Raw genomic sequence first — 13,612 nt, 5'->3', positions numbered from 1 at the left:
AAAACTGACTTCACAAGAACTCGGAGTAAACTCATTTAAACATGTTCCAAAGTCAAGAATGGATATGGGTTTGATCATGTCATGAATGGTCCTCACCTACAACTGAAAATAGTTGTTTTTTTTCCACACCAGGATGTTCTTAGGGAAATAAAGAAGTTCATTGCATTAGGGGCACAATATGATGAACTACAACTAGTAAGATGATATCTTAATGTCCTTCTTATAACCAAACTGTGAAGATATGTATAGGACTTTGGCTCTTCTGGTTGACTCCTTGGCCATGTTCTTTTTCTCTGTGGTAATAGTGATCCGTTCTTGTTAAATTCTTCAGCTGTTTTAAACCTCTGCTTCTTTCCTCCCAGCACCCGGCTAAGAGTTTTAGCAGCTGTTCTCTTTTGTTTTCCAAGAAGAACATTCCTGAGACGTGGACAGGAACCAGCCCAGCGTGGACCTGGACAACTTGCCAAGAACATGAGCAGAGAGTGGCATGTCTGTGTGCACTTGAAGACTTCCTCCACCTCCCAACTATAATCTCAGCATGTTACAAAGACCTGGTGCGTGTACAGCAAACCACAGGGTTTCCCCATCACATAGCTGGGCTGTCAGAGAACTGTGACAGACATTTCATTCAAAGCTGTGTCACCAAGGGAGCTGGACTGATCACTGTGCACACTGAGGACCCTTAAGGGACAATTCTTCTAATGAACAGGTAAAGCAAAGTCAGTGCTCCTCAACCTTTACAATCTGGTTCTGTCTTTAGAAACTTTTCATTTATGTATTACATTCTTACAAACCAACATTAAGGGTCAAACTTTTGTTCCATTTCTTATAGACTTTTGCCTCTTTTTTACCTGAGGGATAATTTGTTAAAATTTAAAGATGGCCTTTAATGGTTCATACAGATTAACAATACAAGTTATGTGTGCATTTAATATTGATTTTGGCCACTTTGGGTCTCTTTTAAGAAGCCAAAACTAATCTGTAGATACTAGATACGGCTAAGATGAAAAGCCGTGACCAGCTTATGTCTTGTCTATACAACATAGAGGGATATATAACTTTATGGGACATGCTTCATGTGGAGGAGGATCACAAGTGACCAGTCTTGGATTAAAGTTGGTGGAGACCTCTGAGCAAATAAAATTAGTAAGTACCTTACCCAGTAGCTGTGTCACATAATGGCCCACATGACCTAATGTCAGTGCACCTAGACGTGGGTAAGGTACTTTGCGGCACAAATTGACATAATTTGGTGTAAAATGGTACATTTTTGGTACAATTTGGCACATGTTGTTCTTCAGCTCGACAAGGGGTTTGGCTTTGAAAAAGGATGTGGCTTTCTGTTAAAAGGGTCATGGGCTAAAATGTGAATTTTTGTGACAAAATGACATAAATTTTTGTCTCAAAGTAAGCGGAGTTAGACAAAATTGCCTAGCCATGCACCACATTTATCATCCAGCCTGACTCCCTGTGATAAATGTGGTGAAGGTCCAGGCAGTCGGTCTAAGTTCTGCCCCAACATGTGGATAACATAAAGGGACAGCTCTAGATAGAAGAGGTGTAAAGCACTTAAACATAACTAGGTGGATGGCCATACTAGTTGCCTGAGGAGAAAAAAAATGAATGAATTCGCCTTACTGTGCGTTGCCTTACTGAAGTGTCCGGGGCTCTCTGCACTGAATGCTAACCAACTCCATCACTCAAGAGCAGAGGGGAAGGGTTGGTGCAAACTTACCTCAAAAAGTCCAGGAAACTTTGGTCAGGCATCTAATATGACCATCCACCTATTTGTTTTTACTTCTTAACACTTGTAGTTGCTTCTCCGGCATAGAACAGCCTGCCAGAGTTCTCCGGATCCAGTATTGCCGGATACCACCGCCTGTCTCCATTGACTATTATGGGGTCCAGCAGAAATCTTACTGCTACCCAGCAAAAATGCTGCATGCAGCGTTTTTTGTCTGGCCAATTCCCGGCATTCTTAGCCAGACAGAGGTGTGAAACAAACTAGCCTAACCTGTCTATAGCTGTCAGTAGTTTTGAGGGGTCAAACTGCTGACAGACTCCCCTTAAGCTAATCATAGCTACTGGCATACTGGCAATAGACCTTACAGGGAAATTTCCCGGGGGGCCGATGCCTTCCTTCAATTTGGACCCTACTACAAAACGGGGCCACTTTTAGTATTTTTTCCAGGGCCACTTTAAATTCCCAGTCCGCCCCTGTCATTTACTGAATGATTGATGATGCAGGTACTGTATATGTAAATGTCGTGTTTATTATATATCAAAGGATTGGGCCAAGTTTATAGGTTATTCCCTATGCATTCATTCTCTACAGGAGCCCTGGAGATAGACAAGTACAGCGCTCCCATAGAGAATGATAGGGGTAACTTATAAACTTGGCGCAACCGCAATCAGTTTAAGTCACTTTTATATTACAAAATACAAATGGCAGGATGGGTTCATTCGTGTATTTAAAATATATGCTCAAATACGCAAGCCGACATGTAGAGATGTAAAATCATGTTATAGATCCTATGGCAGCTACCTGAAATCCCGACTGCTTTATGATTACATTGGTTTTCGATCCATCCGATGCCGTTGTGTGCAAGTTTACCATTATAACACCTGTGTCCTAGTCAACCCCTTTTACATAGACGGAGCATATACATTGATCCCTCGGGATACAATATTTCCAGCATACAACGGTCTTTTCTGGACCATCGTGAGGCTACTTTCACACCAGCGTTTTTGCTGGATCCGTCATGAATCAGCAAAAACGCTTCCGTTCTGGTAATACAACCGCCTGCATCTGTTATGAACGGATCCGGTTGTATTATCTTTAAGGGTCCATTCACATGTCCGTAGTGTATTGCGGATCCGCAATACACCAGGCCGACACCCCCATAAAAATGCCTATTCTTGTCCGCAATTGTGGACAAGAATAGGACATGCTCTATTTTTTTCCGGAGCTGCGGACCAGAAGATCGGGGGTGCTGTGTTCTTTCCGCATTTCTTCCGGCCCCATAGAGAATGAATGGGTCCGTTCTACAGACGTCTGAATGGAGCCTAACATAGCCAAGATGGATCCGTCATGAACACCACTGAAAGTCAATGGGGGAACGGATCGGTTTTCTTTTGTGTCAGAGAAAACAGATCCGTCTCCATTAATTTACATTGTGAGTCATGACGGATCGATCTTGCTCAGCACCACATGGCGGACAGAAAAACGCTGCTTGCAGACTTATACTTTCCGCGATGGGGATGCAACTAAACGGAACGGAATGCATTCTGGTGCATTCCATTTCGTTCCGTTTATTTTGTCCCCATTGACAATGAATGGGGACAAAACGGAAGCATTTTTCTCCGGTATTGAGACCCTATAACGGATCTCAATACCGGAAAATAGAAAAACTAGTGTGAAAGTAGCCTTACTTATCTGCTTATTTTTCTTAAATCTTAATTTTCTCTTATCTCATATGACATTTTGGGGCCTTGGAAATAATTACTCAAGTTACAATGGTTTCAACATACAATGGACAACCTGCAACCAATTAATATTGTAACTCGAGGGACCACTGTGTATGTAATCTTTTTACAGGCTGGTATCACACCGTAAAGACACCAACTAAGTGTATTACACAGCTAACATGCACTGCCTGTACAAAAAAAAAAAGTCGCCACCAAAAAAAAAAAAGGTCACACACTCTAATATTTTGTTGGACCGCCTTTAGCTTTGATTACGGCACGCATTCGCTGTGGCATTGTTTCGATAAGCTTCTGCAATGTCACAAGATTTATTTCCATCCAGTGTTGCATAAATTTTTCACCAAGATCTTGTGTTGATGATGGTGGAGTCTGACTGCTGCGCAAAGCCTTCTCCAGCACATGCCAAAGATTCTCAATGGGGTTAAGGTCTGGACTCTGTGGTGGCCAATCCATGTGTGAAAATAATGTCTTATGCTCCCTGAACCACTCTTTCACAATTTGAGCCCGATGAATCCTGGCATTGTCATCTCGGAATATGCCCGTGCCATCAGGGAAGAAAAAATCCATTGATGGAATACCCTGGTCATACAGTATGTTCAGGTAGTCCGCTGACCTCATTCTTGGAGCACATACTGTGGCTGAACCTATACCTGACCAACTGCAGCAACCCCAGATCATAGCACTGCCCCCACAGGCTGGTACAGTAGGCACTAGGCCTGATGGGTGCATCACTTCATCTGCCTCTCTTCTTACCCTGATGCTCCCATCACTCTGGAACAGGGTACATCTGGACTCATCAGACCACATGACCTTCTTCCATTGCTCCAGAGTCCAATCTTTATGCTCCCTAGCAAATTGAAGCCTTTTTTTGGAAAAATGCTCTTACTTTCACTATTAAACATAGCCCTGAGTTCTTCTGTTGCTTTTCTTCGATTTGATTTCACCAAACGTTTAACCACCTCAGGACCGCCGTACGCAGGATTGCGTCTTTGCGGCGGTCCTGTTGTTCTGGGTGGACGCGCCGGTGCGTCCTCTCGCGAGACGCGAGATTTCCTGTGAACGCGCGCACACAGGCGCGCGCGTTCACAGGATCGGAAGGTAAGCGAGTGGATCTCCAGCCTGCCAGCGGCGATCGTTCGCTGGCAGGCTGGAGATGTGATTTTTTTAACCCCTAACAGGTATATTAGACGCTGTTTTGATAACAGCGTCTAATATACCTGCTACCTGGTCCTCTGGTGGTCCCCTTTGTTTGGATCGACCACCAGAGGACACAGGCAGCTCAGTAATATGTTGCACCAAGCACCACTACACTACACCCCCCCCCCACCCGTCACTTATTAACCCCTTATTAGCCCTTGATCACCCCTGATCACCCCATATAGACTCCCTGATCACCCCCCTGTCATTGATTACCCCCCTGTCATTGATCACCCCCCTGTAAAGCTCCATTCAGATGTCCGCATGATTTTTACGGATAGACTGATCGGATCCGTAAAAATCATACGGACGTCTGAATGCAGCCTTACAGGGGAGTGATCAATGACTGTGGTGATCACCCCATATAGACTCCCTGATCACCCCCCTGTCATTGATTACCCCTCTGTCATTGATCACCCCCCTGTAAAGCTCCATTCAGATGTCCGCATGATTTTTACGGATCCACTGATAGACTGATCGGATCCGTAAAAATCATACGGACGTCTGAATGGAGCCTTACAGGGGAGTGATCAATGACTGTGGTGATCACCCCATATAGACTCCCTGATCACCCCCCTGTCATTGATTACCCCCCTGTCATTGATCACCCCCCTGTAAAGCTCCATTCAGATGTCCGCATGATTTTTACGGATCCACTGATAGACTGATCGGATCCGTAAAAATCATACGGACGTCTGAATGCAGCCTTACAGGGGAGTGATCAATGACTGTGGTGATCACCCCATATAGACTCCCTGATCACCCCCCTGTCATTGATTACCCCTCTGTCATTGATCACCCCCCTGTAAAGCTCCATTCAGATGTCCGCATGATTTTTACGGATCCACTGATAGACTGATCGGATCCATAAAAATCATACGGACGTCTGAATGCAGCCTTACAGGGGAGTGATCAATGACTGTGGTGATCACCCCATATAGACTCCCTGATCACCCCCCTGTCATTGATTACCCCTCTGTCATTGATCACCCCCCTGTAAAGCTCCATTCAGATGTCCGCATGATTTTTACGGATCCACTGATAGACTGATCGGATCCGTAAAAATCATACGGACGTCTGAATGCAGCCTTACAGGGGGGTGATCAATGACAGTTGGGTGATCACCCCATATAGACTCCCTGATCACCCCCCTGTCATTGATCACCCCCCCTGTCATTGATCACCCCCCCTGTCATTGATCCCCCCCCCCCCCCCCCCCTCTGTAAGGCTGCATTCAGTCTTTTTTTTGGCCCAAGTTAGCGGAATTTTTTTTTTTTCTTACAAAGTCACATATTCCACTAACTTGTGACAAAAAATAAAATCTCACATGAACTCACCATACCTCTCACGGAATCCAAATGCGTAAAATTTTTTAGACATTTATATTCCAGACTTCTTCTCACGCTTTAGGGCCCCTAGAATGCCAGGGCAGTATAAATACCCCACATGTGACCCCATTTCGGAAAGAAGACACCCCCAGGTATTCCGTGAGGGGCATATTGAGTCCATGAAAGATTGAAATTTTTGTCCCAAGTTAGCGGAACGGGAGACTTTGTGAGAAAAAAATAAAAAATATCAATTTCCGCTAACTTGTGCCAAAAAAAAAAAATTTCTATGAACTCGCCATGCCCCTCATTGAATACCTTGGGGTGTCTTCTTTCCAAAATGGGGTCACATGTGGGGTATTTATACTGCCCTGGCATTCTAGGGGCCCTAAAGCGTGAGAAGAAGTCTGGTATCCAAATGTCTAAAAATGCCCTCCTAAAAGGAATTTGGGCCCCTTTGCGCATCTAGGCTGCAAAAAAGTGTCACACATCTGGTATCGCCGTACTCAGGAGAAGTTGGGGAATGTGTTTTGGGGTGTCATTTTACATATACCCATGCTGGGTGAGATAAATATCTTGGTCAAATGCCAACTTTGTATAAAAAAATGGAAAAAGTTGTCTTTTGCCAAGATATTTCTCTCACCCAGCATGGGTATATGTAAAAAGACACCCCAAAACACATTCCCCAACGTCTCCTGAATACGGCGATACCAGATGTGTGACACTTTTTTGCAGCCTAGGTGGGCAAAGGGGCCCACATTCCAAAGAGCACCTTTCGGATTTCACTGGTCATTTACCTACTTACCACACATTAGGGCCCCTGGAAAATGCCAGGGCAGTATAACTACCCCACAAGTGACCCCATTTTGGAAAGAAGACACCCCAAGGTATTCCGTGAGGGGCATGGCGAGTTCCTAGAATTTTTTATTTTTTGTCACAAGTTAGTGGAAAATGATTTTTTTTTTTTTTCATACAAAGTCTCATATTCCACTAACTTGTGACAAAAAATAAAAACTTCCATGAACTCACTATGCCCATCAGCGAATACCCTGGGGTCTCTTCTTTCCAAAATGGGGTCACTTGTGGGGTAGTTATACTGCCCTGGCATTCTAGGGGCCCAAATGTGTGGTAAGGAGTTTGAAATCAAATTCTGTAAAAAATGACGAGTGAAATCCGAAAGGTGCTCTTTGGAATATGGGCCCCTTTGCCCACCTAGGCTGCAAAAAAGTGTCACACATCTGGTATCTCCGTACTCAGGAGAAGGTGGAGAATGTGTTTTGGGGTGTCATTTTACATATACCCATGCTGGGTGAGAGAAATATCTTGGCAAAAGACAACTTTTCCCATTTTTTTTATACAAAGTTGGCATTTGACCAAGATATTTATCTCACCCAGCATGGGTATATGTAAAAAGACACCCCAAAACACATTCCCCAACGTCTCCTGAATACGGCGATACCAGATGTGTGACACTTTTTTGCAGCCTAGGTGGGCAAAGGGGCCCATATTCCAAAGAGCACCTTTCGGATTTGACCAAGATATTTATCTCACCCAGCATGGGTATATGTAAAAAGACACCCCAAAACACATTCCCCAACTTCTCCTGAGTGCGGAGATACCAGATGTGTGACACTTTTTTGCAGCCTAGGTGGGCAAAGGGGCCCACATTCCAAAGAGCACCTTTCGGATTTCACTCGTCATTTTTTACAGAATTTGATTTCAAACTCCTTACCACACATTTGGGCCCCTAGAATGCCAGGGCAGTATAACTACCCCACAAGTGACCCCATTTTGGAAAGAAGAGACCCCAAGGTATTTCGTGATGGGCATAGTGAGTTCATGGAAGTTTTTATTTTTTGTCACAAGTTAGTGGAATATGAGACTTTGTAAGAAAAAAAAAAAAAAATCATCATTTTCCGCTAACTTGTGACAAAAAATAAAAAGTTCTATGAACTCACTATGCCCATCAGCGAATACCTTAGGGTGTGTATTTTCCGAAATGGGGTCATTTGTGGGGTGTTTGTACTGTCTGGCCATTGTAGAACCTCAGGAAACATGACAGGTGCTCAGAAAGTCAGAGCTGCTTCAAAAAGCGGAAATTCACATTTTTGTACCATAGTTTGTAAACGCTATAACTTTTACCCAAACCATTTTTTTTTTACCCAAACATTTTTTTTTAATCAAAGACATGTAGAACAATAAATTTAGAGCAAAATTTATATATGGATGTCGTTTTTTTTGCAAAATTTTACAACTGAAAGTGAAAAATGTCATTTTTTTGCAAAAAAAATCGTTAAATTTCGATTAATAACAAAAAAAGTAAAAATGTCAGCAGCAATGAAATACCACCAAATGAAAGCTCTATTAGTGAGAAGAAAAGGAGGTAAAATTCATTTGGGTGGTAAGTTGCATGACCGAGCAATAAACGGTGAAAGTAGTGTAGGTCAGAAGTGTAAAAAGTGGCCTGGTCTTTCAGGGTGTTTAAGCACTGGGGGCTGAGGTGGTTAAGTAATCGCCGATCACGATCATTCAGGATTTTTTCCCCGACACATTTCTTCCTCGAATACGATGGGTCCCCACTATCCTTCCAGTTTTTAATAATGCGCTCGACAGTACATAACCCAATTTTGGTAGTTTCTGCAATCTCCTTAGATGATTTCTCTGCTTGATGCATGCCAATGATTTGACCCTTCTCAAACAGACTAACATCTTTTCCATGACCACGAGATGTGTCTTTCGACATGGTTGTTTAAGAAATGAGAAGCAACTCATTGCACCAGTTGGGGTAAATAACTTGTTGCCAGCTGAAGGATAATCGCCCTGCAGTAATTATCCAATAGGAGGCTCAGAACTATTTGCTTAGTTAAATCCAGGTGGCGACTTTTTTTTTGGACAGGCAGTGTATATACAATATACTCATTTTTACCCCAAATCTCTGGACATACAGCATAGTAATAAGCTGACTTTTGATATTGCATCTGATGTATTCTGTCACTCAGATGATGCTAGTTGGGTTTTCCACCACTTCAGGTCTTTCAGCCTGAACTATTTCTTACGTTCTCATTAATACCAAATGATTTCCACATTTTTCTGCTCTTTTTTTTTTGCTGTTTGTACATTAGCCTAAGGAATGGAACAAATTATTTGGGGGAAAATATTTAGACTAAAACAATTCTACTGCCTAAAGTTGGACTGGCTGAGTATAGGGGCCTCCTGGCCATAAGCCAGTTGTAAATGGAAAGAAGGATTGGGCATGTTGAATTCCAACATGCCTGCTCCTTTGTTCTACTGGAGATATGTTTTTGCTAAGGTCAATGCGCAAAAGTAGATATTTTCATGTCCTCTGGCTGAAAGCCATTCATGTCAAATAATGCATCTGCTTCTCGTCAATGGAAGCCTAGACCAGACCGCAGATAACGGCAAAGACTGGTGTCATTTTAATGCCAAAATATTGTCCAAAATGAAAACCTTCTCGGACCAAACATGTATGACAAGCCATACAAGAAAAGGTCATCCAAAATCCCAAGTGTATGGCCAGCTTTAGTCTACATGAAGGCCTCTCAAGTCTGGAGTCCTTCATCATTTATGTCTGCGGAACTTAAATTGATGTTTAGGCTATTTTAATAAATGAGCTCAATGGATAATAATTTCACAGCAGTCTCCATTGTCATGGCATGCCAGCCTTTAATATTAGAAATGCCCCCCGGTAAGCTTCAATTTCTTTCCACCACTGGCTGGCTACGATACAACATTTTACCCTAGCAGCGTGCTCATTGTAGCAGTGCTCATTGTAGCAGCGTGCTCATTGTAGCAGCGTGCTCATTGTAGCAGAGTGCTCATTGTAGCAGCGTGCTCATTGTAGCAGCGTGCTCATTGTAGCAGCGTGCTCATTGTAGCAGAGTGCTCATTGTAGCAGAGTGCTCATTGTAGCAGCGTGCTCATTGTAGCAGCGTGCTCATTGTAGCAGCGTGCTCATTGTAGCAGAGTGCTCATTGTAGCAGCGCGCTCATTGTAGCAGCGCGCTCATTGTAGCAGCGCGCTCATTGTAGCAGAGTGCTCATTGTAGCAGAGTGCTCATTGTAGCAGCGTGCTCATTGCACCAGCGTGCTCATTGTAGCAGCGTGCTCATTGTAGCAGCGTGCTCATTGTAGCAGCGTGCTCATTGTAGCAGCGTGCTCATTGTAGCAGAGTGCTCATTGTAGCAGCGTGCTCATTGTAGCAGCGTGCTCATTGTAGCAGCGTGCTCATTGTAGCAGAGTGCTCATTGTAGCAGCGCGCTCATTGTAGCAGCGTGCTCATTGTAGCAGAGTGCTCATTGTAGCAGCGTGCTCATTGCAGCAGCGTGCTCATTGCAGCAGCGTGCTCATTGCAGCAGCGTGCTCATTGCAGCAGCGTGCTCATTGTAGCAGCGTGCTCATTGTAGCAGCGTGCTCATTGTAGCAGAGTGCTCATTGTAGCAGCTTGCTCATTGTAGCAGCGTGCTCATTGCAGCAGCGTGCTCATTGCAGCAGCGTGCTCATTGCAGCAGCGTGCTCATTGCAGCAGCGTGCTCATTGTAGCAGAGTGCTCATTGTAGCAGCGTGCTCATTGTAGCAGCGTGCTCATTGTAGCAGCGTGTTCATTGTAGCAGAGTGCTCATTGTAGCAGCGTGCTCATTGTAGCAGCGTGCTCATTGCAGCAGCGTGCTCATTGTAGCAGAGTGCTCATTGTAGCAGCGTGCTCATTGCAGCAGCGTGCTCATTGCAGCAGAGTGCTCATTGTAGCAGCGTGCTCATTGCAGCAGCGTGCTCATTGTAGCAGAGTGCTCATTGTAGCAGCGTGCTCATTGTAGCAGATTGCTCATTGTAGCAGCGTGCTCATTGTAGCAGCGTGCTCATTGTAGCAGCGCGCTCATTGTAGCAGCGCGCTCATTGTAGCAGCGCGCTCATTGTAGCAGCGCGCTCATTGTAGCAGAGTGCTCATTGTAGCAGCGCGCTCATTGTAGCAGCGTGCTCATTGTAGCAGAGTGCTCATTGTAGCAGCGTGCTCATTGTAGCAGTGCGCTCATTGTAGCAGAGTGCTCATTGTAGCAGCGCGCTCATTGTAGCAGCGGATTTCTCCACACCTGGATAGATGCTGTATGTGTTTGTACAGTCATGCCCATATCCATCCCTGCTGTACACTATACATTTCACATGCATTAGTTATATAGTAGGGGTTGGATGCAGGTGAGGAAAGTGCAAACCAACAGCTCTCCCAATGTTCCTCCCTAGTCATAGCCTTTCATTAAATGTGACAATCATTACATCTGAAATGTGACCGCTTAAATTTTCTGCAGCTACCTTAGAACATGTATATGGGTCCATATGCAGTGGCGTACATAGAGAAGTAAGGGCCCCATGGCAAGGATCCAACCAGCCCCCCCCCCCCCCAGGACACAAGGGTTTTTGCCTAAACCCCTTTTCAATGACCCCTCATTTGCTAAAAGTTGTTTCTTTAGAGGGTAGAGTCCTGACCAAGTTTTCACCTCCAGTAGAAGAGGAGATAATCCCAACTAACACTGGGCCCCCTCTTGCCCTGGGCCCCATAGCAGTCGCATGGTCTGCCGCTATGGTAGTTACGCCCCTGCCCATATAGCTGCAGGCATCACCTGAGGATTCTCCATTTGTCTCCAGTAGAAAACAACCCCATTTGGTGCTGACTTGAGAGCCCACAACTTACAGCTAGGGTCCACTACTCACAGGCCGATTCCCACATAACGTAGTTGTTCTCATTGTCCTGTGTGTGCAGTAATACATTTTACAAGGCAAGTAAAAGCTGACGTGCACGTGTTCTGTATGGATGAACGGTGGGTACTCTGAGTCATTTTCTTTTTGGTGGGACCAAGGAAATCCAGTGATACACTGATGAGAAGCTTATTATATTATATACCCCCCCCAAGGATTGTCTCTTTGCAAGCCCCCTTCAGTGAAGAGAACCATGCACCCCCCTCTGGAAGTAAATAGCACTGTTGGGTGGACCCTCATGGGACCCGAGCAATACTGCAGAGGAAACGCAGAATAAGGGCTCATTCAGACGGCCGTATGCTATCCGCAAAAATGCGGATTAGATGCTGACCCATTCACTTCTATGGGGTCCTTTTCTATTCCACGGTTCTGCAAAACAAATAAAACATGTCCTATACTTGTCCGTGAGAATCAGGACATGGCCCCATTGAAGTCTATGGGTCCGCAAAAATACTGAATGCTATCCGTTTTTACATGCTAGAGCAGCGCCGATGACGTCACCGAAAGAGAAGACGTCATCGGCGCAGGCGCACTGAGGGAGTGCTGAGGAGGCGAGCCTCCTTATCTCAGAGCGACTGCGCCGAATCAAGACAGGCGCGCGATTTTTGAAATGCTGACAGGGCCGGTCGGAGGAGGAGATCGCGGCTGGCCCTGTCAATCAACAGGAGGAGGGGCGGTTTTTTGCGGCTGCTACCAGCAAGTAGACGCCCTACTTGCTGGTAGACAGGTAATTAGCATATTATAAAAGTACGTTTTTTGCATTATCTACTGAACGAAAATGATTAATAGCATAATGTATAGATATATCGCAGGATAGGGATTATAAGTACACAAAAAAAAAAAAAATGAGTTTAGTGGGGTGACAGAAGCCCTTTAATGCATGAAAATATCCTGGTGGCCTTAGAAGCAACTGATTGACATTGTATACTGTTATGTAATCTATGATCTACAAGGACACCCAAATCCTTGTCTACAAGTAACTCCCCCAGTGTTACATCCCCTAGGCCAGTGGTGGTGAACCTATGGCACGGGTGGCAGAGGTGGCACTCAGATCCCTCTCTGTGGGCACCCTGAAAAAAGTCTATGGTGTACCAATATGCCTTATACTTTTCCTGCTATTCATCAGCGCAGGGCGCACTGTGAACAGCGCAGGCAGCGCATTGAATGTAGCCAGGCTATTATGGCTAAAAGATAAAGTACATGGAAGATATACTGTATTCGACTGTAGTATTCAGGTTAAATTGCCAGGTTGGCACTTTGCGATAAATATGTGGGTTTTGGGTTGCAGTTTGGGCACTCGGTCTTTAAAAGGTTCACCATCACTGCCCTAGGACATATGAAGCACAGAGATTATTACTACCCAGATACATAACTTTACTTTTATCCACATTAAACCTCATTTGCCAAGTGGATGCCCAATCACTCAGAGTGTCCAAGTTGGCTTGTAGTTTATAGACATCTTTCATAAATGCATTGTTGTGATGAATCCACCAGATTTGCTCTTTCGAGTCTTCAATGAGATCTTCATGACATCCTTGCGCCCTAACAGGATACTGAACATTTAGGAAACGTCCACATGGGACTAGTATGGACAGTCATGTAAAAAATATATGCACTATGTGGCATTATCTGGGTTTTATAAAACTATGTGTATGGGCACTAAGTGGCATTATCTGGGTGTTATATAGCACTATTTATATAGGCACTATGTGGTATTATCTGGGTTTTATAAAACTATGTGTATGGGCACTAAGGGGCATTATTTGGGTGTTGTATAGCACTATTTATATAGGCACTATGCGGTATTATCTGGGTGTTGTATAACTATATGGGCACTAG

General features: G+C 44.4%; 1 protein-coding gene across 2 annotated transcripts in view; it reads left to right on the top strand.

Annotated features, from left to right (window-relative positions):
• Positions 1–537: 537 nt before the first annotated feature.
• DENND4A (DENN domain containing 4A) overlaps positions 538–13,612 on the top strand; it is a 149,373-nt gene continuing 136,298 nt past the window's right edge. For both annotated transcript variants that reach the window (XM_040414288.1, XM_040414285.1), the window contains exon 1: positions 538–709. In XM_040414288.1, coding sequence (XP_040270222.1) covers positions 702–709 — 8 coding nt within the window. In that variant the 5' untranslated portion in view covers positions 538–701. The remainder of the gene's footprint in view (positions 710–13,612) is intronic.

This window comes from Bufo bufo, chromosome 1, assembly GCF_905171765.1.
Source record: "Bufo bufo chromosome 1, aBufBuf1.1, whole genome shotgun sequence".
Lineage (NCBI taxonomy): Eukaryota > Metazoa > Chordata > Amphibia > Anura > Bufonidae > Bufo > Bufo bufo.
Note: the sequence above shows the minus strand (reverse complement) of the source record. Positions and strands in the feature narration are given on the sequence as shown.